The sequence below is a fragment of the Acanthochromis polyacanthus genome, chromosome 21 (genome assembly GCF_021347895.1).
Source record: "Acanthochromis polyacanthus isolate Apoly-LR-REF ecotype Palm Island chromosome 21, KAUST_Apoly_ChrSc, whole genome shotgun sequence".
Lineage (NCBI taxonomy): Eukaryota > Metazoa > Chordata > Actinopteri > Pomacentridae > Acanthochromis > Acanthochromis polyacanthus.
Window position 1 is genome coordinate 24148905 of NC_067133.1, and position 27885 is coordinate 24176789.

A 27885-nucleotide genomic window follows, 5' to 3' on the forward strand; every position below is an offset into this window, starting at 1 on the left:
TGTATTTGTGATAAAGTGCTATTTACTAAACTTGTTTTGAAAACTAATTCCGTAATATATATCTATACATATGTGTGTGTGTGTGTGTGTGTGTGTGTGTGTGTGTGTGTGTGTGTGTGTGTGTGTGTGTGTGCGCGCGCGCGTTTTGTTTGCAGTCTCACACGGAAGACTCCTGTCATTTGACTTTACAATCCAATTTTTAGTTTTTGTGTAGAAGCATTCACGTGCCGTAAATGTCCTCATCTCCTCTGGAGCGCGGGCACGACACACCCTGCACGTCCGCCTGAGCGCAGGCGCGCGTCTGGGAGCGCGCAGGACCCGTCCCTACAGCAGCGCGCACACAGAGAGCCACAGAAGATGGACGGAGTGGGATCGTTCGGAGCGGGCCGGACCGGGTCCACTGTCGACCCGATTACCTTCGCCAAGCAGCCGCAGACCATCCTGAGAGCGCTGTCCTGGGTGAGAGCGTGTTTTCCTGTGTGTGGATGTGGTGGCGTGGGGGGGTCCGCTCTGTTGTCGATGCTGCGCGGAACCCGTGACGTGTTCTCACTGCAAATACAGAGTCTAGAAATCCGCCGAAAGCTGATAAGCAGGGTGTGTGAATGGAAACCTCAGAATTAACGCTTATTTATGGGGGAGTGTGGCAGAAATGAAGCGCTCAGGGTGTAACCAAGGCCTGGTGGTTATCTGACATCATAACCATAGATTCAGTTCACTCCAGATGTTTTTGGAGCAGAAGCGATCCTCTCAGCCTTTTATTTCCCGGTAGTGCTTTAATAAACACAGCAGATGTGCAGCATATTGTGGTGAAAATGAGAAAAGACTGATCCATTTTCATCCATCACGCTCCCCGTGTTTCTGCCACCTAATTATATTTTTCTGTCCATTACAATATTGCTTCATTCACAAGACATTCCTCGTCCTTTTATATTGTCAATCATATTTTCTGTTCGTGATTTTGCTGATTTACCCTAAATGGTTGTCGTCATTCGTCATCCCACCCATGATTGGTCCGCGCTCCTTATTACACGCGCATGGCCACGGAGACGCGTCGTGTCCTGACGTTTGATGTAATGCATCACCCTTGGGTGACACGGAGAAGGTCTTCTTCAGCAGTGCAGGGATCTTCTGAAACAAAACCAAGGAATAGTGTGCAGTAAATGGCTTTAAAATAACCTCTGATGTAAATGCTTCATTGTGATCAAAGTGTAGAATCACAGATGTGAAGAAATGGCAACTCTGATGTTTCATTTAGGTGAACAGGGTCAGTGGTGCAACACTGGTGTTAGGTTAATTGTATGCGTATTGTTGTATTAGTAATATATAATATAACATCCATCCATCCATTATCTATACACCTGTTAATCGTCATTGGGGTCGTGGGGTTCTGGAGTCTATCCCAGCTGACTTAGGTTGAAGGCAGGGGACACCCTGGGCAGGTCACCAGTCTATCACAGGGCTACATAAAGAGACAAACAGTCACACTGATATTCACACCTTGGACAATTTAGAGTTACCAGTTAACCTCAGCATGTTTTTGGACTGTGGGAGGAAGCCAGAGTACCCAGAGAAAGCCCATACTGCACAGGGAGGACATGCAAACACCATGTAGAAAGATCCCGGCAGGGCCAGGACATGACCTGGGGATCTTCTAGCTGCAAAGTGAAAGCGCTAACCACCAAGCCACTGCACAGCCCATAAAATAACATATATATTTTATTGTTATTATGTTTATTGTTATAATTACAAAGTTTGGTCTGCCTCTCAGTAGTTGTGTGGAACCTTCACTGGGGGGTGTCTCTGTACCCTTACATATGCTATGAGCTGCCCCACCCTGTCCTGTAACTGAGATTTTCCCCTCTTACCTCTCGCCTTTTGTTTTTATGTTCTGTGAGAGAGGTGAGCGAGATTTTGCTGTTTCAATTTGTGTATTTTAATATAATGTAGTTCTACTTATAAGTTCCCTTTCCCAGTCTAATATGGTTATGCATTATTTAATTTCTGTAGGGGTATAAGTCTAGTAAATTGATGGAAGATCTTGTGTGTTTTGTTTTACCGACTGTCAAGGTATGTGTTCCATCTTGTACTGTACATCTACTGTACATGCATTGAATGCTTCGTGTCTTATGCGATGCCCTTTTGTTCATATGTTCTGTGAGAGAGGCTGTAATAAACAGAGATCGCCCCCAAGAAAGACCTGTGTCTCAGCTAACTAAATACAACACAGAGAAGAGAAGGCACCGGTTACACACAGTAAATTGAACACTGATCCTGGTTGAGTATCATTAGAAAAAATATACAAAAAGATTCATAATATATGTGCAGAAAAACAGTCGCTTTTACTATTGTAGCCAAGATAAAGCCTTTTTTAAATCTACTTTATGCACATTAACATAGTCTTATCTGGTGTTTCCATCTAAAGTTGTGCAACATGGAAATATCAAAGTGGCACATAAATGCCTCACTATTATAATTAACTTGAGTACTTGAGTAAATGTGCTTAGCTACTTTCCTCCACTTCTTGAAAAATGTGCAAGAAATCAATCAGAAGCCACTTCATCTGCTGTGGGAATTCTCAACAAACCAAACGCATTGCAACATAGGGGCATTCTGCTATTGGAGTTACTACAATCTACAATTTCATTTAACAGATGCTTTTATCCAAAGCGACGTGCATCTGAGAGTAGACAGAACAAGGATCTAGTCAGGACAAAACAACCTGGATAAGAGCCATAAAACAAGTTCAAGTGTGATCATAGGACTGTGGTGTCTACAGGCAGTGCAGACATAATAGAATATTTATTTATTTAGTTAGTTAGTTATTTGCAGTCTGTAAAGTGCAAAGGTGTTCAGCAAAAGCTGGGTTTTTAGTCTTTCCTTTAGACTGAGAGGGACTCTGCAGATCATGCAGAGTTTGGTAGCTCATCCACAATTGGGGAACCACAGAAGAAAAGAATCTAGCTATCGAATCTAGAAACAAACTTCTTCCTCTTCTTCAGTTTTACACAAACCTCATAGCTTGTAAGAAAGATTCCCAATTAAGGAACAATTAAAGACAAATTACAAAATGATCAGGCAGAGAGGAGCTAAAAAAAAAAGTCAAAAATATGCAAAAAATTAGTGAAAAAGTCATTTGAAGATGCAGCGCTTTGACATATAAGCAGCTTTATCATGCTGATGCGCTAAAAGCACCTGAGAGTGTACCTGCTCAGATTAACGTGATCAGTTAAAACGTGGTGCCGACATTATCCCATTGTGTGTCCTTCCACCATCATATGACCCAGACCCCCCAGTACGAGCGCATTTGTGTGTATGTGTGTGTGTGTGTGTGTGTGTGTGTGTGTGTGTGTGTGTGTGTGTGTGTGTGTGTGTGTGTGTCACATGGCCCTATTCTGCCCCCGAGTGTTAGTCAGCTGATCGGTGTCAGCGTGCAAGGCAAGAACAGAGAGAAGAAGAATGAAGAATTAACTGGAGAGATCAGTCTGTTGGGAAAAACATAGGGATGATCTGAGAGGAAAAGTTTACAGCTGTTTGCTATTGCACTAATTTCTTTATGGTTTACATGCACAAACACAGCCAAAGCGCCTCAGTGATTCTTGAGAGTGATTCTTGAGGGGAAATGAAGCATTCACCTCTTCAGTCGTTCAGTCAGAGAGAAAGGCAGGAAATTAGGTTAATGCCTTTGGTTCTGAGCACGGTCAAAGAGATGCTTTTGAGTAGCGCAGCCACAATCTCTATGACAGTGTTTGTGTGTGTTGAAGACAGAAAGAAAGAAGAAGTTAAGATATTTGTTTTGTCTGTTTTTCTTATCGAATCTCTTATTTTCTTCCTGTTCTATGCACAGATATTTTCCCTGGTGGTCTTTGCCTCCATCGTGAACGAGGGTTACGTTAACTTGGGCAGTGAGCGCCTCCACTGTGTCTTCAACAAGAATGCAGATGCGTGTAACTACGGTGTGTTTGTGGGCCTGGTGGGCCTGCTGGCCTGCTCCTTCTTCTTCCTGCTCGACTACAAGTTCGCCTCCATCAGCTCTGTTAAAGACAGGAAGAAGGCTGTGATGATTGAGATTGGATTTTCAGGTAAAGATGCAGATTTTACAAACGTAAACAGACAGTGAACAGATAAAGTCTTTCTTTCAGACTGTTCGTAGGTCACTGGTTAATATCAACTATTTCAAAGTGCCAACACAAACTGAGTAATTCTGAAATGTTCTCTTTTTGTGAGTTTGCTCCTTTTTAAATGAAATGCCGAGGTGCTATGAACAATAAGACTTAGATATTTTGTGACCAGCAATGTATGATACAATAATGCTGTTACAGTATCCTCAATGCATTAATTTTACTTGGAGAATTTGATTTGAGGGTGCTAAGGAGTACAATATAACAAATTATCTAAATTATTTCAATTTCATACCAAATAGACAAAACAATATTAAATATATAATAACTAATGATGACAAAACATTGAAGCTCTTACTCAAAATTGAGATGCACTTTGACAAATCACAATTGTCCAAATGGCCAAAAGACCACGAAATTATTATTTTAACCCTGAACCCCAAAAGCAACTGGTAGATCTGAAAGGCATGTTGTTTTTGAAAAGAACCGGCAAAATTACATTATATATTTGAGTTTAAAATGACAAAAACAAAAATGGTGTTGGTGATACATACTTCAATGTGGAAGCTTAACCCAATTTGGGCTTAAAATTGTGATATTTCACACAGATTTTTAAAATGCTTATGCATCATTATTCTTGATGTCCCAAAATAAATGGCTCTAACCCGATTCTGTAGAAATTAAAACTTCTGTTATCCTCTGTGCAACCATGAGACAATTCAGACATTTTGGCTGAAATACAGAAGTGTTTACACTGTAGTAAAACATCCATACTATTACAGCTCACATTTTTTCCAGCATCGCTGAAACCTGTGGGCATTTTATATTGCAATGAAAAATGAGCCCACAGTGAGCAAAAATGTGACAGAAGCACAAAAAATAGACCCTCCAGAAAAAGGCAATTATGCGATCGCATGAATTCCTGCATTAATCACCAAAATGCCGCTGATTATGCGGGGGTCAATTATTTCCCAAAAGCCCGCATAATCCCCGCAAAACAGCGCATAATTCCCACAAGAATCTCACATTTCAATGAAAAAAAAGAGAAATATGCGGGTCCCGCTTGATTTGACAATTTCCGCATAAAATGAGAAAACTATAACCAATATAAATGGAGTTGTGAGTGAGTTTTTATGTGACGCCTGGCCTGACGTCATCAGTTCACGCATTCACACACACACACACACACACACACACACACACACACACACACACACACACACTAGAAGCACAAGCTGATGCGGAGCGCGGCGCCAGTGTTGCCAACTTAGCGACTTTCTCGCTAAATCTAGCGACTTTCCAAAGCATCCTAGCGACTTTTTTTGTCAAAAGCGACTAGCCACAAATCTAGCGACTTTTTTTGCCGTTTTGGAGACTGACAGGAAAACTCGGATCATTCTGCAGTTACTGTTTTCAATGAGCAGCAGGTGCTGCTGTGAGCTTCTTCCCCTCCCAAAGCACAGGCTGTCAGTCCAGTAACCCCGCAGAAGTCCCGGTGTCTGATTAGAGGACACATCCCTCCGCGCCCAGACTGCAGGTGAATCGCGCATATTTTTGCATATTTCACAACTATTCGCATACTTTGCAACTGTCTGCAATTTCCCCGCATAAAATGGCATAAAAACCCCGCATGTTTATTTGCATAATCAAGGATTTTTGCCCGCGTTTTTCTGGAGGGTCTAAAAAAACACCAAGAAACTGCTTTGGTTTCAAAAGTTAAAATGTTTGTGAAGGTTTTTAGGAATGTGAAACCAAACACAGGATTCGAAAGGCAGGGCTTCCCCAAAATACCAAAGATGTGGGCCTCCTAGTCTAGCCTCTTTGTTTCAGATATCTGCTTTCCTGCACCACAAGACATCAAGAAAAATGAAACCTGTGAAGTAGCATCAAGTATAGGAGAAATGAGAGTATTTTTAAACATGAAAAGAAACAAAGAAGCGCTCCGGGTAGATATGGTTGGATAAATTAGCACGTACATGTCTTTGTATTTTTTTATTTGCCTCAACTGTGTGAAAAGTTAACTTGAAAAATAACGACTCATTGTTCCACTGGTTTCTTGCAGGTTTCTGGGCCTTTCTGTACTTCGTCAGTTTCTGCTTCCTGGCCAGTCAGTGGTCTCGGACCGAAACTGCCGATTTGCCGCTCAACCAGGGGGCGGATGCAGCTCGAGCAGCAATTGCCTTCTCTTTCTTCTCCATAATCACCTGGGTAAGAAATGAACACTCACCAACACATACACAAGCATACAAACTCACAACGCAGGTGCAAAAGTTTAACACAAAATAGTAACACAAATACTTTGAGACTCGAATCAATAAAAAAAAAAATCAAAGCCTTCATCTTTTGAGTAAATGTAAAATATTGCTTAAACCTTTCACCACCCCCAAGCAGTTTCTGGCTCTGGGTGAGCCCACGGTGAAAAAAATATGACTGAAGGAAATTCTGTCATATTTTTATTCACTGTGGGCTCACAAAGAAATAAAACTGCCTAGAGGAGTCACAAAACAGCCTCAAAAGGGCACAAACTGCCTAAAAAAGACCCAAAACAACCATCAAAAGACACAAAATAGTCTCAAAAGATCACCGACAGCCTAAAAGAGATGCAAAATGACCTGAGACACGAAAGTCTAACACTGACACAAAGCAGCCTCAAAAGGACACAAACAGACTTACAGAGACACAAAGGTACAAAATTACAAGTGACTAGAAGTAGCCAAAACTGCAGTATGACAAAGTTATAATGCCATAAATTTAAGTTGTATTTCTTTCATTATTTATTTTACAAAAAACTGAAAAAAAAATTCTCAGAGGTCTTACCAGTACTGAGTGAAAATGGTGACAGCCTGCAGTTCACCTGAAAAACCACAGAATTTTTGCCACATAACTGTTGGTTTCACATCACTTTTGGCTAATGGCTTATTAGATGTGCAGTGCATAGTTTCAGATTGTTACTAAATCAATTTTGATAATTTTTTTAAAAACAGAAACACATAGAATATTGTGATTTTGAAGACTATGATGATTTTTAACTTCCAGTACGGCACAATACGGGTGAGTAGTTGAGGAACAGTGAGGACCAAAAGTTGAAAATCCAATTATCCTTTCAGTTTTTACAGTTTTTGACTCTAAGAAATAGTGTAATTCTATTGATTTCTAAAACACAGAGAGCCTCTCAAACCAGCTGGTGGGTTTGGAGGTTTAGACGGTAAGATTTCATAGTATTATTAAATAGGGAACAGAATCCTGAAAGGCTCCTCACACCTACCAGCACAAGCCCCAAGAGATAGAGAGGCTGTCTGACAACCTTCTTACTGCTCTTCTCTAAAGATTTAATAAATGTGATGAGACACGATACAAGAAACGAGTGCTACATTTTTGTTAAACACTGCATAACTGTGCAAATTATTTAAATTGCAACACAGCATGATTTTAGTATCAGTGTGTCAACAGACACTGATCTTAAGAAACTCTTTCCAAATCCATTGATTCAGTTTGACAGGTCTACAAAAGGAGCAGTTATTCCAGAGGATTTTAAATACAAACTTAAAGATCAGCTTGCAGGTGAATTAATAAAGTGAAAAGTACCATTCAGAGAACTTAAAAAAAACATGCCTCAAAAACAAAACTAGGTGGTAAAATAGCAAAACTAGATCAAGTTTAACAATAACAAATAGAGATTGACAATGGTTTTGACAAATGTATATTCATTTGTAGGGCTGAAACGATTCCTCGCGTTATTCCAGTAATTCGATTACTAAAATTCCTCGAGGCAAAATTCTCTGAAATGAGGCATTGTTTATTCCAATACATAATAGACGCCAGGTCACCAACTGAGGGACCCAGACTTCATCCTGTATGGACCCGGGCCTGTAATCAATAAAGTGTAAGGGGATTTTAAATTTGACGGGACGTTTCTGTTTTAACTGGAGCAGCTTTTCTAGTGCTTACAATGTTGGTTTAGTTGGTTTAGCACAGTGCTTCTCAAATAGTGGGGTGCGCCTGCGCCCCCTGGCATTACAAGGCGGGCGCGAGAGACTGGGAGGAAAACGTCTGTCTACGTGGAACTAATTAGCTGAAATATTATTTTAACATCGGCGTGTTTTTCGCGGTGCACAAACTGTGCTGGCCGTTGTGCAAGTCCGAACTTGTGTACTTGGCAAATACAGACTACCGAGAACGCATCGTTAATGTGCAGTTGGAACACCGGCGTACTTGATCACGTCACCACCTTGGCTCGTCTACTCCGATTATTTTCACCAGGGGTGTGAAACATGCGGTCCAAGAACCGGCCAGCCAGACGATCCATTTCGGCCCGTGGGACGACTTTGCAAAGTGTAAAAATTACACAGAAGACCCTAACTACTGATTGTTAATTTGTATAACTGTAAATTTTAAATAATTTGTAGACCGGGACAAGTTTTTTTGATCATAAAGTAAAATACCAGATTGCTCAGTTCCAGATGGGTGTGACTGAATGTTTTTTTTGCATTTGTAGATAAACTGTGATCTGTAAGTTGTAATGCACGTGTAAATGATCAACTGAGGCATGATACTGAAGAAATTTCAAGTTGTTCATAATGTTTTGTAAAAAAGAGAACTCATTAAATGTGAGCATTTTCAGAATGCACTTTTTTGAACTAAAACAGAAGGAGTTTGAGTTGTGGAAGTTTTTTGTCCTCCGAAGGGGGCCCTGGGAGAAAACATTTGCACGACATGTGGCATGTTTGTCCGGTTACAGTGTGTTTACACAGAGCGAGCCGCAGCTCATTTGCATAAAGTAGACGTCAAGTCTACTTTATGTCTACAAATTTGATGTGGCGTGCGGAGATCGTGAAACTATACTTAAACATCTATACTAGCTGTTGGTGACCTAAAACAAGAACAGATTCAAATACTGCACAGCTTATTTCTCGCCTCAAATGCTTTCAGAAATACTGTTCGCTTAATTATTTTTGAAATAAAAGGGAAAGTTTGCGGCCGAGCTGCTGTGTTTGTCCGACTCATCTGCCGGACCGTCAAGCTGCAAGCGCTGTCTTGTGACCACGTAGTGGTCCGCTAGTGACGCCCGCCGTCCGTGCGATCTTCAGATGCACTGTGTTGCCATGTGGGAAAATTGCATCTAGTGGACGTGCACCTTTCAACAGAGACGGAAAGCCCTTTGGTTGCTGGTATAAAAAAATTGAAGGAACTGGGTGCTTGCTTCTGCACCGTGTGTTAAAAAAAACCTCATGTACGCAACTAATGGCAAAAAGTGCTGTCACATCACGAGTTAGACCCATAGAGCTGATGTCCACTCTGAAACTCACAACTCTTTTACCGGGAGCAACATCCACTGCTGAGGTACCAACATCAGACTGACCGGGTTTGTGATTTAAAAACACGCATGTGCACATTCATTGTAGAACACTGGATCTCAACCACACCTTAATCTGTGCTGAAGATAAAAATGCTATGTCAAAACTATTTGTGTCAACACAGCATGCTGGTTCCATAGATACACATGGCATAGCACCAGCATTCAAGAAATTAGCACTTTATTGTATTGTTATTATTTGAACTGAACTATAGTTTGCTATTATAAACTATATGTTTATTTATTTTTTGCACCTTAACTGTTTGCATAGTTGTATTTCAGAGTAAGTAGTGCAAATGGTGCACACATTGTTAAAAGGGTTATCAATGTCCTTTTCCATGTCTATTACTGATTGGTTGCTAAACAATATATTTGCACCATGTTTTAGTCAGATGGAGTACCTACTACCACCTACTGATCTTTCTAGTATTACTATTATCTGCATTCTGAGTTTGTGAATCAGATATCTTAACTTCTTATTAATTAGCGAGATTGTACCCCAACCCCCACTCAAAAGGAATAAAGTTCAGGTTTAGGAATATTTTTCACTTTAAGCCCTGTAAGTGTGGCTATAGTAACAAGCTTGCTGTGCCTGACTAACAGTATGTCTGTGAATTATTTCCAAGATATATATATATATATATATATATATATACATATATATATATATATATATATATACCACATATATTGGCATTGATTGATACCGGAATGGGAAATTGAGAGTTGGACAATATCGGCATTTCAGTTTTTGGCAAAAAAGCCAATATCGGACATCTCTTTATATATACACTGCTCAAAAAAATTAAAGGAACACTTTCTAAGTATTGCATCAAATCAGTCAAACATGTGGGATACTGATCTGGCCAAGTAAGTAACTGAGGGGCTTTTTAGTCAGTTTCAGCTGCTTTGGTGTTCATAAAATTAACAACAGATGCACTAGAGGGGTAACAATGAGACAACCCCCAAAACAGGAATGAGTTTACAGGTGAAAGCCAGTGACATTTTTTTCCTTCCTAATGTTTTCAGACTGTTTTTCACTAGTTTTGCATTTGGCTGGGGTAAGTGTCACTTCTGGTAGCATGAGACAATACCTGGACCCTACAGAGGTTCCACAGACAGTCCAACTCCTCCAGGATGGCACATCAGTGCGTGCCATTGCCAGAAGGTTTGCTGTGTCTCCCAGCACATTCTCAAGCGCATGGAGGAGATTCCAGGAGACAGGCAGTTAGTCTGGGAGAACTTGACAGGGCTGTCGAAGGTCCTCAACCGATCAGCAGGACAGGTATCTGCTCCTTTGTGCAAGGAGGAACAGGATGAGCACTGCAATAGCTCTACAAAATGAGCTCCAGCAGACCACTGGTGTGAATGTCTCTGATCAAACAATCAGAAAGAGATGTAATGAGAGTGGTCTGAGGGCCCAGCGTCCTCTAGTGCCCGCTGTGCTCGCTGATCGGCACCGTGGAGCTCGGCTGGCATTTGCTATAGAACACAGGAATTTGCAAGTCCACCACTGGTGCCCTGTGCTTTTCACAGATGAGAGCAGGTTCACCCTGAGCGCATGTGACAGGCATGAAAGGGTCTGGAGAAGCTGTGGAGAATGTTATGCTGCCTGTAACATTGTTCAGCATGACTGGTTTGGTGGTGGGTCAGTGATGGTGTGGGGAGACATATCCATAGAGGGACGCACAGACCTCTACAGGCTGGACAATGGCATTCTGACTGCCTTTAGGTATCAGGATGAAATCCTTTGACCCATTGTCAGACCCTACATTGGTGCAGTGGTCCTGGATTCCTTCTGGTGCACGACAATGCCCAGTCTTATGTGGTAAGAGAACTCATGCAGTTCCTGGAGGATAAAGGAACTGATACCATGAGCTGGTCCCCATGCTCACCTGACCTGAATCCAATAGAACACCTTTGGAACATTATGTTTTGTTCCATCCGACACCATCAGGTTGCTCCTCAGACTGTTCAGGAGCTCAGCGATGCCCTGGTCCAGTTCTGGGAGGAGACACCCCAGGACACCATCTGTCGTCTCATTCAGAGCTTGTCCCGGCATCGTCAGTCATGCATACAAGCACATGGAGGCCATACAAACTACTGAATACCATTTTAAGTTGCTGTCAAGGAATTTCAGCAAGATGGACTAGCCTGCCACATCAGTTTTTCACTTTGATTTTGGGGTGTCTTGAATTTAGCCCTCCTGGGGGGTTGATAATTTTCATTCCCATCAAACAATGTGGTACTTTTCATTCCTAACACATTATCCAGTCCATATCAATACTAATATCCAGTTTGTTTTTTCCCCGTATTGAAATATGATGTATTTTCAAAGTGTTCCTTTAATTTTTTTGAGCAGTGTGTGTGTGTGTGTATATATATATATATATATATATATATATATATATATATATATATATATATATATATATATATATATATTATATATATATATATATATATATATATATATATACATACATATACACACTGTATTATAGAGTTAAAGTTAAGTTAAAGTTATGTTGTTTTCTTTCTTTCTTTTTTTTTACTGTTGGTACACCATTAATTTAAAGAACATGCTGTGTTTAAAACTAATGATACACCAATAAATAACAGCAAGTGTTCATTTATTTAATTTTTTTTTCAATATTACGCTTACCATCAAATAACAGCAAAATGACATTTTTTTTAGTGTTCATGCTCTATTAATTTACATAATATGCCCACAATAGTTTTGAAAATAGTTGCACTATTAAAAATAGAACATTTAGAGTTTTTCTTATAAAACATAAAATATTGAAAATGTCCTTTTGTTTGTTTTTACTGTGGATGCAGTGGTATTTAACCAAAAATTTTTGCTTTTTTAAAATTTATGAATTTATTTAGCATTTGCAGTGACAGAAACTGTCCATTTTTTATAACCCGCCGGCCGTAGGCACGGAGGGGGGTATTGGCGTGGGCACGTCCGTCCGTACGTCCACATTTCGTGTCCGCAGCATATCTCAGAAAGTACTTCAGGGATTTCATTCATATTGCACCCAGGCTATCTCTATATAGTATAGGGGGTGTATGACCTTGACGTCATTTTCAAGGTCATAGTGAGGCACTTCAAATATTTTTTGGTTTCCGGATCATATCTCAGAAACTACTTGAGGGATTTCACTCATATTGCGCACACTAAGCCTGTTGGTAATGTAGATGTGCCTTTTGGGGTACATGACCTTGACCTGATTTTCAAGGTCATTGTGAGGCACTTCAAATATTTTTTGATTCTGTTTCTGGAGCATATGTCAGAAACTACCTGAAGTATTTCATGCATATTGCACCAACGCCACCTGTGCATAATGTAGATCTGCCTTTTTTGGTGTATGACCTTGACCTGATTGTTTTCATTATAGTGAATATACAGTGCCTTGTGAAAGTATTCGGCCCCCTTGAACTTTTCAACCTTTCGCCACATTTCAGGCTTCAAACATAAAGATATAAAATTTAAATTTTTTGTCAAGAATCAACAGCAAGTGGGACACAATCGTGAAGTGGAACGAAATTTATTGGATATTTTAAACTTTTTTAACAAGTAAAAACCTGAAAAGTGGGGCGTGCAATATTATTCAGCCCCCTTGCATTAATACTTTGTAGCGCCACCTTTCGCTGCAATTACAGCTGCAAGTCACTTGGGGTATGTCTCTGTCAGTTTTGCACATCGAGAGACTGAAATTCTTGCCCATTCTTCCTTGCAAAACAGCTCGAGCTCAGTGAGGTTGGATGGAGAGCATTTGTGAACCGCAGTCTTCAGCTCTGCCCACAGATTCTCCATTGGATTCAGGTCTGGACTTTGACTTGGCCATTCTAACACCTGGATACGTTTATTTGTGAACCATTCCATTGTAGATTTGGCTTTATGTTTTGGATCATTGTCCTGTTGGAAGATAAATCTCCGTCCCAGCCTCAGGTCTTTTGCAGACTCCAACAGGTTTTCTTCCAGAATGCTCCTGTATTTGGCTCCATTCATCTTCCCATCAATTTTAACCATCTTCCCTGTCCCTGCTGAAGAAAAGCAGGCCCAAACCATGAGGCTGCCACCACCATGTTTGACAGTGGGGATGGTGTGTTCAGGGTGATGAGCTGTGTTGCTTTTACGCCAAACATATAATTTTGCATTGTGGCCAAAAAGTCCGATTTTGGTTTCATCTGACCAGAGCACCTTCTTCCACATGTTTGGTGTGTCTCCCAGGTGGCTTGTGGCAAACTTTAAACGAGACTTTTTATGGATATCTTTGAGAAATGGCTTTCTTCTTGCCACTCTTCCATAAAGGCCAGATTTGTGCAGTGTACGACTGATTGTTGTCCTATGGACAGACTCTCCCACCTCAGCTGTAGATCTCTGCAGTTCATCCAGAGTGATCATGGGCCTCTTGGCTGCATCTCTGATCAGTCTTCTCCTTGTTCCAGGTGAAAGTTTAGAGGGACGGCCGGGTCTTGGGAGATTTGCAGTGGTCTGATACTCCTTCCATTTCAATATGATTGCTTGCACAGTGCTCCTTGAGATGTTTAAAGCTTGGGAAATCTTTTTGAAGCCAAATCCGGCTTTAAACTTCCCCACAACAGTATCTCAGACCTGCCTGGTGTGTTCCTTGGTCTTCATGATGCTCTCTGCACTTTAAACAGAACCCTGAGACTATCACAGAGCAGGTGCATTTATACAGAGACTTGATTACACACAGGTGGATTCTATTTATCATCATCAGTCATTTAGGACAACATTGGATCATTCAGAGATCCTCACTGAACTTCTGGAGTGAGTTTGCTGCACTGAAAGTAAAGGGGCCGAATAATATTGCACACCCCACTTTTCAGTTTTTTATTTGTTAAAAAAGTATAAAATATCCAATAAATTTCATTCCACTTCACGATTGTGTCCCATTTGTTGATTCTTGACAAAAAATTAAAATTGTATATCTTTATGTTTGAAGCCTGAAATGTGGCAAAAGGTTGAAAAGTTCAAGGGGGCCGAATACTTTCGCAAAGCACTGTATATCATTTTGTAGGTGTATCGTCCAGTATATATTATTATTTCTTGCACTCAGAGGCACTATATACACACGTGGACAAAATTGTTGGTACCCCTCAGTTAAAGAAGGAAAAACCCACAATTCTCACTGAAATCACTTGAAACTCACAAAAGTAACAATAAATAAAAATTTATTGAAAATTAAATAATCAAAATCAGCCATTACTTTTGAATTGTTGATTAACATAATTATTTAAAAAAAACAAACTAATGAAATAGGGCTGGACAAAAATGATGGTACCCATAACTTAATATTTTGTTGCACAACCTTTTGAGGCAATCACTGCAATTAAACGATTTCTGTATTTGTCAATGAGCGTTCTGCAGCTGTCAACAGGTATTTTGGCCCACTCCTCATGAGCAAACAGCTCCAGTTGTCTCAGGTTTGATGGGTGTCTTCTCCAAATGGCATGTTTCAGCTCCTTCCACATATGTTCAATGGGATTCAGATCTGGGCTCATAGAAGGCCACTTTAGAATAGTCCAACGCTTTTCTCTCAGCCATTCTTGGGTGTTTTTGGCTGTGTGTTTTGGATCGTTGTCCTGTTGGAAGACCCATGACCTGCGACTGAGACCAAGCTTTCTGACACTAGGCAGCACATTTCTCTCCAGAATGCCTTGATAGTCTTCAGATTTCATCGTACCTTGCACACTTTCAAGACACCCTGTGCCAGATGCAGCAAAGCAGCCCCAAAACATTACTGAGCCTCCTCCATGTTTCACCGTAGGGACAGTGTTCTTTTCTTCGTATGCTTGGTTTTTGAGTCTATGAACATAGAGTTGATGTGCCTTACCAAAAAGCTCCAGTTTGGTCTCATCTGTCCAAAGGACATTCTCCCAGAAGCTTTGTGGCTTGTCAACATGCATTTTTGCAAATTCCAGTCTGGCTTTTTTATGAGTTTTTTTTCAGCAGTGGTGTCCTCCTTGGTCGTCTCCCATGAAGTCCACTTTGGCTCAAACAACGACGAATGGTGCGATCTGACACTGATGTACCTTGGCCTTGGAGTTCACCTTTAATTTCTTTGGAGGTTGCTCTGGGCTCTTTGGATACAATTCCAACGATCCGTCTCTTCAATTTGTCATCGATTTTCCTCTTGCGGCCACATCCAGGGAGGTTGGCTACTGACCCGTAGGTCTTGAACTTCTGAATAATATGAGCCACTGTTGTCACAGGAACTTCAAGCTGTTTAGAGATGGTCTTATAGCCTTTACCTTTAAGATGTTTGTCTATAATTTTTTTTCGGATGTCCTGGGACAATTCTCTCCTTCGCTTTCTGTTGTCCATGTTCAGTGTGGTACACACCTTTTCACCAAACAGCAGGGTGACTACTTGTCTCCCTTTAAATAGGCAGACTGACTGATTATGAGTTTGGAAACACCTGTGATGTCAATTAAATGACACACCTGAGTTAATCATGTCACTCTGGTCAAATAGTTTTCAATCTTTTATAGAGGTACCATCATTTTTGTCCAGGCCTGTTTCATTAGTTTGTTTTTTTTAAATAATTATGTTAATCAACAATTCAAAAGTAATGGCTGTTTTTGATTATTTAATTTTCAATAAATTTTTATTTATTGTTACTTTTGTGAGTTTCAAGTGATTTCAGTGAGAATTGTGGGTTTTTCCTTCTTTAACTGAGGGGTACCAACAATTTTGTCCACGTGTGTATAAGGTGAGGGATGTTTTAAGCGGAGCGTGTTTTTTACTATAGATAAACCAGTAAATAACAGCAGATGCCACTTTTTAAAATTATATATTTATCATAAATTAAAGTCAAAGTTATGTTGTTTTCTTAGCTTTTTACTGTTCGTATACCTTCAATTTACAGAACATGTGTTTAAAACTAATGATACAACAATAAAAAATAGTGTCAATTAAATATATATATATATATATATATATGAACACTAAAAGATGACATTTTGATTTTATGATAAGCCTAATCGATCTATCCATCTATCACTCACACACACACACACACACACACACACACACACACACACACACACACACACACACACACACACACACACACACACACACACATATACACATGTGGACAAAATTGTTGGTACCCCTCAGTTAAAGAAGGAAAAACCCACAATTCTCACTGAAATCACTTGAAACTCACAAAAGTAACAATAAATAAAAATTTATTGAAAATTAAATAATCAAAATCAGCCATCACTTTTGAATTGTTGATTAACATAATTATTTAAAAAAACAAACTAATGAAATAGGGCTGGACAAAAATGATGGTACCCATAACTTAATATTTTGTTGCACAACCTTTTGAGGCAATCACTGCAATTAAACGATTTCTGTATTTGTCAATGAGCGTTCTGCAGCTGTCAACAGGTATTTTGGCCCACTCCTCATGAGCAAACAGCTCCAGTTGTCTCAGGTTTGATGGGTGTCTTCTCCAAATGGCATGTTTCAGCTCCTTCCACATATGTTCAATGGGATTCAGATCTGGGCTCATAGAAGGCCACTTTAGAATAGTCCAACGCTTTTCTCTCAGCCATTCTTGGGTGTTTTTGGCTGTGTGTTTTGGATCGTTGTCCTGTTGGAAGACCCATGACCTGCGACTGAGACCAAGCTTTCTGACACTAGGCAGCACATTTCTCTCCAGAATGCCTTGATAGTCTTCAGATTTCATCGTACCTTGCACACTTTCAAGACACCCTGTGCCAGATGCAGCAAAGCAGCCCCAAAACATTACTGAGCCTCCTCCATGTTTCACCGTAGGGACAGTGTTCTTTTCTTCGTATGCTTGGTTTTTGAGTCTATGAACATAGAGTTGATGTGCCTTACCAAAAAGCTCCAGTTTGGTCTCATCTGTCCAAAGGACATTCTCCCAGAAGCTTTGTGGCTTGTCAACATGCATTTTTGCAAATTCCAGTCTGGCTTTTTTATGAGTTTTTTTTCAGCAGTGGTGTCCTCCTTGGTCGTCTCCCATGAAGTCCACTTTGGCTCAAACAACGACGAATGGTGCGATCTGACACTGATGTACCTTGGCCTTGGAGTTCACCTTTAATTTCTTTGGAGGTTGCTCTGGGCTCTTTGGATACAATTCCAACGATCCGTCTCTTCAATTTGTCATCGATTTTCCTCTTGCGGCCACATCCAGGGAGGTTGGCTACTGTCCCGTAGGTCTTGAACTTCTGAATAATATGAGCCACTGTTGTCACAGGAACTTCAAGCTGTTTAGAGATGGTCTTATAGCCTTTACCTTTAAGATGTTTGTCTATAATTTTTTTTCGGATGTCCTGGGACAATTCTCTCCTTCGCTTTCTGTTGTCCATGTTCAGTGTGGTACACACCTTTTCACCAAACAGCAGGGTGACTACTTGTCTCCCTTTAAATAGGCAGACTGACTGATTATGAGTTTGGAAACACCTGTGATGTCAATTAAATGACACACCTGAGTTAATCATGTCACTCTGGTCAAATAGTTTTCAATCTTTTATAGAGGTACCATCATTTTTGTCCAGGCCTGTTTCATTAGTTTGTTTTTTTAAATAATTATGTTAATCAACAATTCAAAAGTAATGGCTGTTTTTGATTATTTAATTTTCAATAAATTTTTATTTATTGTTACTTTTGTGAGTTTCAAGTGATTTCAGTGAGAATTGTGGGTTTTTCCTTCTTTAACTGAGGGGTACCAACAATTTTGTCCACGTGTGTATATATATATATATATATATATATATATATATATATGGCATGCCGTTTAGGAAATTATATATATAATGAAAGTCGATATATATATAATGAAACTTGATATATATATAATGAAACTTGATATATATATAATGAAACTTGATATATATATAATGAAAGTCGATATATATATAATGAAACTTGATATATATATAATGAAACTTGATATATATATAATGAAAGTCGATATATATATAATGAAACTTGATATATATATAATGAAAGTTGATATATATATATATCAACTTTCATTATATATATATCGACTTTCATTATATATATATATCAACTTTCATTATATATATATCTCGACTTTCATTATATATATATATATCGACTTTCATTATATATATATATCGACTTTCACTATATATATATATCAACTTTCATTATATATATATCAAGTTTCATTATATATATATATCAACTTTCATTATATATATATCAAGTTTCATTATATATATATCGACTTTCATTATATATATATATCAACTTTCATTATATATATATCAAATCTTTTTTTCCTACCGAGCCCCGGAAGGGACATGTCCGTATGGCGAAGCGACAACGAAGGACACTCACCCGGACGAGAATTTTATTGAGTTTTATTTTAAAATCGGCCTGAAACACACAGACATTCAAGCAGTGCGATGCGCTAAGAGTCTGCCATGCAGACCAGCGATCCTGATAATGGTAAGTTTTATTTCTCCAACATCCTGCTGTTATCCTACTATGAATACGCTAGCTACAACAGTCCCACATCAGTATTATGAACGTTCCGCCAGCTAACGCGGTCCGGACACCGGATCAGTGATTAGAGGTTGGCGTTCAACTATTGTTTGCCAGCCAGTTAGCCGCTGGTAAGCTAACAAGCTATGAAACAACTCCTTATAAAACCGGAGGAAAGCAGCAGCAATATTTCAGTCCAAGACCTGTATTCAGAACCTCCCACGCTGTTACACAATGACCCATTAATCATATTACTGAACTATATGGTTATCATTGAAATTTCCCTTGAAGAACCAGTGAACTCTTTGCGAACACATTTTAATTTATGTGTTGATTATGTTTCGTATCAGTAATACAAGTCTAAAAAACTGATTGAAATGATCAAGTTAACACAATGAAGTAAAGAGTACTGGTAATCTGCAGCTATTTTCATAATTTCAAGGTGAAATTCTGATGTGTGATTTTCTAGCTTTGCAGATGTGGAAATCCAATGCACTGATTTCTTATACACAGATGCTTTTGGTGTTTTTTGTTGTAAAATAAAACAAGGCATTTATCACTGTTGGAAATTATTACAGGTATTATTTGTAACACTTTCTAACATTGTATGGACAAAGCAATAAATCAGTTAATGGATAAAATCATTTGTATTACAGATGCTATCAACAGCATGTCTTGTTCATTTTATTTAGTTGTCAGCCTTGGATGATGAGGTCCAGTTACCAGGAGCACTAGTCTGCAGCTTACTGGTTCCGTCCTGCAGCTCCTCCACGCTGTCCTCCTCTCTACAGACCAAATCAAGTAAGATCTGTTTAGACTATGCAGACATCAACATGATCAGTATGTTATCTTTTGACCCATCCTAAAATCACAAAATAGAACATTTACTTTAAGTTAACTGTGTTTATGAAAATAGAAAATAATTACTGACAACTAGTACTTTTTGGTGCTTTTATGCAGGAAAAGGGAACCAGGAAGCTGCTGTGGATCCTCTGCAGTATCTGGAGAGGTCAGAGGAACGGTTCTTGGAACAGATCGGAAGACACCAAGACGTGACCTCTGCCATGCTCCAGAACATCCAGAAGATGAATGAAAACCTTGGTTGCACTGATGGGACGCATGGTGTCGGTGCTGGAGCAACTGTCCCAGAATTAAACTGCATTGTTGACTATTGGCTTTTCTAGAAAATAAATCTTTTTTAGTACTTCACCTGTTTTGTATTTTACTCATGCACTTTGGATGAATGAACAGAAATTTGTGATGAGAGATGCAAATTTTGTCTATAATCTACAGAGACTTTATTCAGTGTTCAGTGCACACTTTTGTTACACACATTTTGACAGATAAGCAGTTGTGCTTTTCAAGCAGATTTTAGTCAGAAACATCAGTAGCATACGTTGTTGTTTTTTTACTGTTACACCAATCTAGGTAGATAAACTGCACTACTGCAGCAGACATATTATTGAAATGTGCTTCTATTATGTGTCTACATACACTGCTCACAAATAGTTATTCAACTTTTGGGTGAAATTGATGGAAAATATAAAAAGTGCATGCTGTAGTGATATATCATAAAAGTAGGGTATTTAACTAGAAACATGCAATAGTGATTTCCTCATCTCAAAAAAATTATTGAATCAAAAGCTAACAACAGTGGAGGGTATGTCACAATAAAAATGTCTCAGTTTGGACAGAACAGCAGCCTTCAGCTGAAATCCAGTACAATTGTGTCCCACCAGTGGCGTGATCATGGATGTGTCCAGGCAGCAGCTGACCTCTGCCTCGTAATTAGCCTTAAGACCAGCTATAAAGATAAACATAGATATTATCATTATCATCAACATATGGTGCATGTGTTTAACCTTTAAGCTATGTAGGGATGCAAATGTAGTCGAAGCTAAGTAGCTAAGCTAATGCTAACACGTTCAGTGTTCAGAATCAAAACATCTCTAAAAATTACCTGTTTTCTCAAACGTAGTCGCCATTCCCTGTGACAACCATGAAGACAGATAGATAATCACAGAAGAGCTCATCTGAAGAGCAAATGTCCAATAAGGTTCCTGTTTTTGTTTGCCATGTCCTTCCAGGGCTCAGTAGGAAAAAGTCTGAATATATGGAATGAAACTTTGAATAGATGGAATGAAAATCTGAACATTCTATATTCCGACTTTCATTATATATATATCAAGTTTCATTATATATATATCAACTTTCATTATATATATATATCAACTTTCATTATATATATATCAATTTTCATTATATATATATCAAGTTTCATTATATATATATCGACTTTCATTATATATATATCAACTTTCATTATATATATATATATATCAACTTTCATTATATATATATATCAACTTTCATTATATATATATCAACTTTCATTATATATATATATCAAGTTTCATTATATATATATCAATTTTCATTATATATATATCAAGTTTCATTATATATATATCGAGTTTCATTATATATATATCAAGTTTCATTATATATATATCGAGTTTCATTATATATATATCAAGTTTCATTATATATATATCGAGTTTCATTATATATATATCAAGTTTCATTATATATATAATTTCCTAAACGGCATGCCATATATATATATATACACATATATATATATATATACCGGGCTTTGCAAAAGTTCTGTTACACTTGTTGAGACATTCACGAAAATGAACACATTGGTTTTTTGGTGCAATAAGCTAAAACTTTTGGGTGGCCACATTTCTGATTAATATTATCATTAACACATATATTGAAATATAACAGAACTTTTGCAAAGCCCGGTATATATATATATATATAATAACAGCAAAATCTCATCTTTTAGTGTTCATGTACTATTAATTGACATGAAATGCCCAGTTTTTTCACAGTAATTGCGGATTTAAAATAGAACATTTCTAGTTTTTCTTATAATAAATTAAAAATTAGAAAATGTCCAGATTTTTAAAAAATATATATTTTCACTGTGGACACCGTGGTATTTAAGCAATAAAATCTCCCTTGTTTTTAACTATGGGGACAAAACCCAGGTAATGACCTGCCAGGACATTTTCTATTAGGTAGTGTCGATTAGGTCCGTACCTCTAGCATCAACCTTTCTATTATTTTATGGATTTAACATTTGCAGTGGGCTGACAGCGATGTAGTGGTTAGCACTTTCGCCTTGCAGCAAGAAGATCCCCGGTTCGAATGTAGCCCTGTGACAGACTGGTGACCTGTCCAGGGTGTCCCCTGCCTTCGCCCGAGTCAGCTGGGATAGGCTCCAGCACCTCCCGTGACCCTAGTGAGGATAAAGCAGTGTATAGAGAATGGATGGATGGACATTTGCAGTTTTTAAACTGACATTACATGTCAGAAAATGTCTAATTTTTCACGATAGATACACCAGTAAATAACAGCAAATGTCACTTCATTCATTATAAATTCATCATATATTACAAAGTTTTCTTAAAATTTTTTTATTGTTGATGGACCATGAATTTACAGAAAATGTTTTTTTCCACAATAGAAGCACTATTAAAAAAATATAACATTTGTAATTTTTTTATTTAGTGTAGACTCATCATTAAAATATAGTAAATGTCCTGTTTTTTGTTTTTACTTTCTTCAGTGCGGACACACTGGTAATTAACTGAAAATGTCTATTTTTTATTTAGTTATGGGGACAAAAAACATGAGCATTTTCTTGATAATGTCACAGATTTATTTTTGAGAATGTATAACAAATGATTAAAGCCTGCTTGTAAAAATGCTTTTCTAATTCATGTGTGGTTGAAATGAGCTTTAGATCAGCTTCCAGCTTAGTTTAAGTCATTTGTTCTATCCTGCTACACATTTTGCCCTCCTCTTTGCAGGCTGGTCTCACAGTGCGTGCGGTCCAGAAGTATCTGCTCGGTACAGACATGACCCTGTTCACCACCGAGCACATGGATGGCGGCGCCCCCACCCAGCCGTACCCCTCCAACTCACCAGGAGCCGGCACCACTGAGACCACAGAGAAATACCAGAGCCCGCCTTTCACTGAGAACAACGCAGCACCAACATACCAGGTTCCCATTTACTGAGAGAGATGGAGCTGCTGGTGGAAGAGAAAGGTGGAGATACAGAAGAGAGAAAATTGCTTTCTGTGATGTGCAGTTGTTTATGTGTTGATCTGGGCTGAGTTTTCAGTAATCGTTGAAAAAAAAAAAAGGCCTGTACTTCTTTTGTTTCCTCCTCTTGTTCCCTTTTTTTTTCTTCCTTAACATTCCAGCTTTATCTGCACTCTTCTAGACCTGTGTTTACTTTAGCAAATCCAGTGTCTTGGCATCAGAGGCAGATAAAACATAAGAAAAGCAAGAGGAGGAAATGTAGAAGAGGAGGCCGCCTTGCAGTATTCAAACACTATTTTGACAAGAGAAAGAGACGAAGGGATCAACAAGTGAGCGATTCCCCGACAACAAAGCAGCATAAGATTAATAAAAAATAGTGCAGAAGGCACTCTCATACAGCACCTCCTTCATATTATTTTCATTCATGTAGGTGACAAAGCTGAAATTCACGGCAGAGTGCGGATTTTTAATTTTCTAGCTGCAATCCGGTCTGATTGTTCCTCCCTTCGCTCCCTGCTGCAGTTAAAAGTGATCATTTGCATTGAATCTGCATGTTTCCAAACTTAAGTGCCATACAGTACTGTGTGTTTCAGACAGTGACTTAATTTAGTAGATTTCCACATGCTGTAAAAAAACACACGCAAAAAAAAATTCTGACAATGTTTTGTGACCAAGTGCAATATCTCACATTCTTATAGGTATATACTGTACTGTAGATAGGCTAGTTCTACCAGCAGATTAGGTGACTTTTAGGCACTGTCTCAAATTACATACTAGTCTTTGAATTGTACAAATAAATCTCAGGCAAATTTCCAGGATTAAATTGTTAATCGGACTTCTTTGCAAGTTTTGCAAGACATGGAAGTTTTACGAGATGATCACACAGCTCCAGACAGAAACTCTCCTCCACAGAAATTCAATATAATCAGTATGGTTGAATAAGCTAATCTTTTCAGTCAATTTTGTGGGTCTTCCGTGATGTCCAGAATGGTGTTCATTACTTTAAAGGAAATCATTGTCACAATGCAAAATATACCTTCAGCACAAGAATCTATATTTGGTTCATTCATGAATACAGGTCAGTTTACACTTAAAATTCACTGGGGGAACCTTAATCCGCAGTGAATCGCTTTTCAGGTAGGAATGGATTGTTAGACAGGCCTAACAGGTTGGGAAGTGATTAATATTTCCTGATCGATATTGGATTTCTTGGGCCAATACTAGGTTGTACCAAATTCAGACATCAATTTATCGTCCAATATTACTTATGTACTACATGTACATATAGTATGTTACACGAAAAATGGCAAAGTTTTAGGGTTATTGTGCCTTAACTTTGCCGCAGCACTCCATTTCACAAACGAGCCAGCATCTCCAGCGCTGTCTGCTCAGCTGTGATACGTTATTTGCTACACGTGCTGCAGACAGTGCTGAGTGATGCAAAGAATGGAGTCAAAACTGCTCTGCTAGAAAAACATTTCAAAATTACTCAAAGCATCTATTTCTGTATTATGATGTTATATCTGTGTATATTGGACAACCAATCTATCAGTTAGGCTCCAATTCCTTGCTCAAAAGTCAATTACCTGACTATAAAAAGACAAAATAAAAAAAGACAAAACCTCGAGGTCTTAGCAGGGCCTGTAACATAACTGTTCATAATCCATCCACGGTGCCAGGGAATGTATGCAGTGTGTTATTTGAGACAGTGTCTGCTGTTGAGTGTTGCGTGTATAAAACGAGACGAGCGGGGATATTTTGGATAAATTGGGTCTGTTATATGTTTACGTTTTAGAAGCTGCCAAACTGCCCTGTGTTCTTATTACGGTGTTCCAATTACCACGTTACCACTATGTCGTTAATTTTCAGGGGGGGCAACAGATAAGCTTTTGTTAAGTGAGGGAGTTTGGGTGGATTGAGGATTCAATTCAGTCTCAGGCAAAACAGAAAAATCTGGTTGTGGGATGCTAAGGATTGCTAGCTGGCTAATTAATTGATCCTGCAGTCCTGCCACTGAGGGAGAGGTTGGCAGGGTGGGGTGGGGAGTGGAGGTCAGAATTAGTTGCCATGGCGACAGGGACAGGGTTTGGCGGATGTGGGTCACCGAGGGCCCTGATGTAGATAGTAACCATGCCAACCATGTCAGTGTGTAGCAGTATCTCTGTGTTGTGGTTCACGTACACTTGGCATCAGTGAATCTGTTCTTTTGGTGAGTGTGCAAGCGAGTGCGTCCACGTGCAACGGCTGTACATGTGCACATGGGTTGACGTGCATGGGAGAGGTGTAGGTCTGCGTGCCTGTGTGCAAAAGGTGTGTGTGTGTGTGTGTAGTTTTAGTTTTGTGCTGCATAAAAGTTATTTTCTTGAACATGTATATGTTGATGCGCAGGAGGAGGAAAACTGTTATGTCATTTAATAATTTACCCCCAATATAAAAATAGTCTTTCAGCTAAATGTATTATCAGTATCACCGTTGAGAAATCAGAAAGAAAAGTATGAATTTAGGAGATATTTGTTTGTCTGTTATTAATGAACAGAGCCAAATATAAAAAGTGATATAATTGACCTGTTGAATGCCTTGCCTACTCTTCTACTCTTCTAATGGATTTAATCAGTTACCTCTGCAGACCAGAGATCGTAGGACAAGCAGCAGGACAACTGAGGCTCTCAGAGATTTTGAAAGTAATCATGATAGCAATGCATGAATTTGTTGTGTAGAATTCATTATATACTGAATACTGTGTAATTCTTAAGTTCACTCCAAGATGTTTTGCAGAGATTTGACGGCCATCAGTGCAGCTGTGTTCTGTTAATAACACTTCATTGTCAGAAATGGGAACAAACAGCTCTTTGTTTCCTCAGTGTTATTTAACTCTCATGATCCTGGTGATCACTCGTGTACAAGTGTGTGCGTATCTCAAAGCTTCAGGATAAAATTGTTCCAGAGGTCGGATTTTTCTGCACCAAGAACCTTTAACCAGTTGTGAAAACAATATGAATCTGATGATTGATTTCAAGGACTGGAGCTACAGAATCGTAACGGACAGAAAATTTTAACTTGTGTTCCGGTTCTAAGGAGGGTTTAATGTGAAGAAGTGAAGTTATCTACTTTCTAAAATTAAATCAAAACACATCTATTCACACAAAACAGTGAGTGTTTAAGTCATTTCTGATTTTGATGATTGGATATATAAAACTGTTATTCTGCAAGTGAAGGCAAATAGAAATGAAGCCCTGAATAGAATTTCTGTTTGTCCTTTGTTCCCGTGCTAAAAGAGACAGAACTATTTCAAAGTAGTCTTATAAAACAGAGCCAAGAATACCAATTTATCTGTTTGCATGGTTTATTTTTTTATTTACATTTTATTCACCAGACTCTGTCAGCGTGTGATTTGTTGAGTATTTGTTTAAAATCGAGATGATGATCCGGTCATGGGATTTTATTCTGGGAGAGGGTGCAGCACTGTTGGGTGCTGAACTTACAGGGGATGGGATGATACGGGTGGAGTACCATTAAGCCTTTTTGTTGGAGTTAAAGGACAACGCAGTGTGTTTTGTCTGTCTTTTAGCTCATCGGTTTCAAGTTGCGCACAGTGAAAATCCCTATTTTCTGAAGCATGCAATGTTTTTTCAGTGATTTTCTAGCTTTTGCACAGCCACTGGTTATTCTTCATTCTAAAATGATGTGAATATAGTGGTACTTTTCAGGTTTAACTGTGTGATAACATGCAGTACTTTAGCCCCTGCTTACAAATGTTAGATTTCAACCCACCATAATAAAACTTTGACGTGATATTAAGTTTACATATGAAATAAAGTCTCAAAACAAGGATATCCACTTATGGCATGCTTTGGAAAATGGCCAGTACAATAAAATGCACTGTGCAGTCCTTTAAGTCTTCAGTGTCATTTCCAGGGCAGGTAACTGATTGGGTGAGGCTGGGGGTATTGATGGTGGCATTAGGTCCTGTTGGGGTATTGTTAGGTAGTTTGGGGTGTTGTCAGGTCAGGTTGTATTATTGTTCTCAGTGCTTCAGTCTCTTCTTCAATCAGTGTGGTAGACAAAAATTACAATACAAGCATTCTCTGCGTTTTGTGCTCTGGCCCACGTACACTACCGTGGTATTGGTCGATTGTAAAATTCAGTACGTTATTGAAGTTAATGGAACTTGTGTGTGATGCTGTCCAGGGTCTGGTTTGTCCTGTACTACTGAAAATAATATTTAAAAAATATCAGTAATTATTATTTATTAAAATAGAATGCACTTTGTTGGAAACACCTTGTTCGACCATTCTAAAGAGGGGCCAAAATCAAAGTTTTATGCCATCATGCTTTTCTTCATACAAAGGCTATGATATGTGGCAACACTGGCACCATCAGTTGTGTGGTTTCCAGTATGATACATTGCATGGATGTTATAATACTCCCCACCTCCCCCCCAAAAAAAACCACTGATTAAAATTTAACCCCCATCAACCAATGAACAAGCAAACATTAATTTTGTTGCGTGCTACCCCTTCAACATGTTTCTTCTGAGTTGTTTCTTCCTGTTCTGAAGGTGTTTGACCTCTTCAGTGTAAAAAAATGCTGTGTACAGAGATGTGTGTCACTGTCTATTACCTGAATGTCTCTGGACTGCAGTCTGACCGTCACTTCAATAAAAAAGAAAACATGTTTTGGACTGCCTGTTTCTGTCCCTGTGTTTGTATCATCTTAAAAGTTGCTATACTCATTACTCTTGTAGAAGCACAATATCAAATGAAA

At 38.8% G+C, this 27885-nt stretch overlaps 1 protein-coding gene and 1 long non-coding RNA gene across 2 annotated transcripts; both read left to right on the forward strand.

Moving 5' to 3' along the window:
• The first annotated feature begins 281 nt into the window (after positions 1-281).
• syngr3a (synaptogyrin 3a) lies at positions 282-27802 on the forward strand. The gene is made up of 4 exons (XM_022214512.2): positions 282-459; positions 3845-4079; positions 6181-6326; positions 22885-27802. Exons 1-4 carry the CDS (start codon positions 358-360, stop codon positions 23092-23094), a joined length of 693 nt encoding a protein of 230 aa, XP_022070204.1. The 5' UTR covers positions 282-357; the 3' UTR covers positions 23095-27802.
• LOC127531622 (uncharacterized) lies at positions 18653-20209 on the forward strand. Its single transcript, XR_007938755.1, has 2 exons — positions 18653-19801; positions 19961-20209. It is a non-coding gene; the product is annotated as an uncharacterized LOC127531622 (long non-coding RNA).
• Positions 27803-27885: the final 83 nt, after the last annotated feature.

Excerpts from the sequence above, each read along its gene's own strand:
- syngr3a (XM_022214512.2), top strand. The coding sequence starts at position 358 with ATGGACGGAGTGGGATCGTTCGGAGCGGGCCGGACCGGGTCCACTGTC. Across the intron at positions 460-3,844 it reads TCCTGAGAGCGCTGTCCTGG|ATATTTTCCCTGGTGGTCTT; the intron begins GTGAGAGCGTGT and ends TTCTATGCACAG. Across the intron at positions 4,080-6,180 it reads GATTGAGATTGGATTTTCAG|GTTTCTGGGCCTTTCTGTAC; the intron begins GTAAAGATGCAG and ends GGTTTCTTGCAG.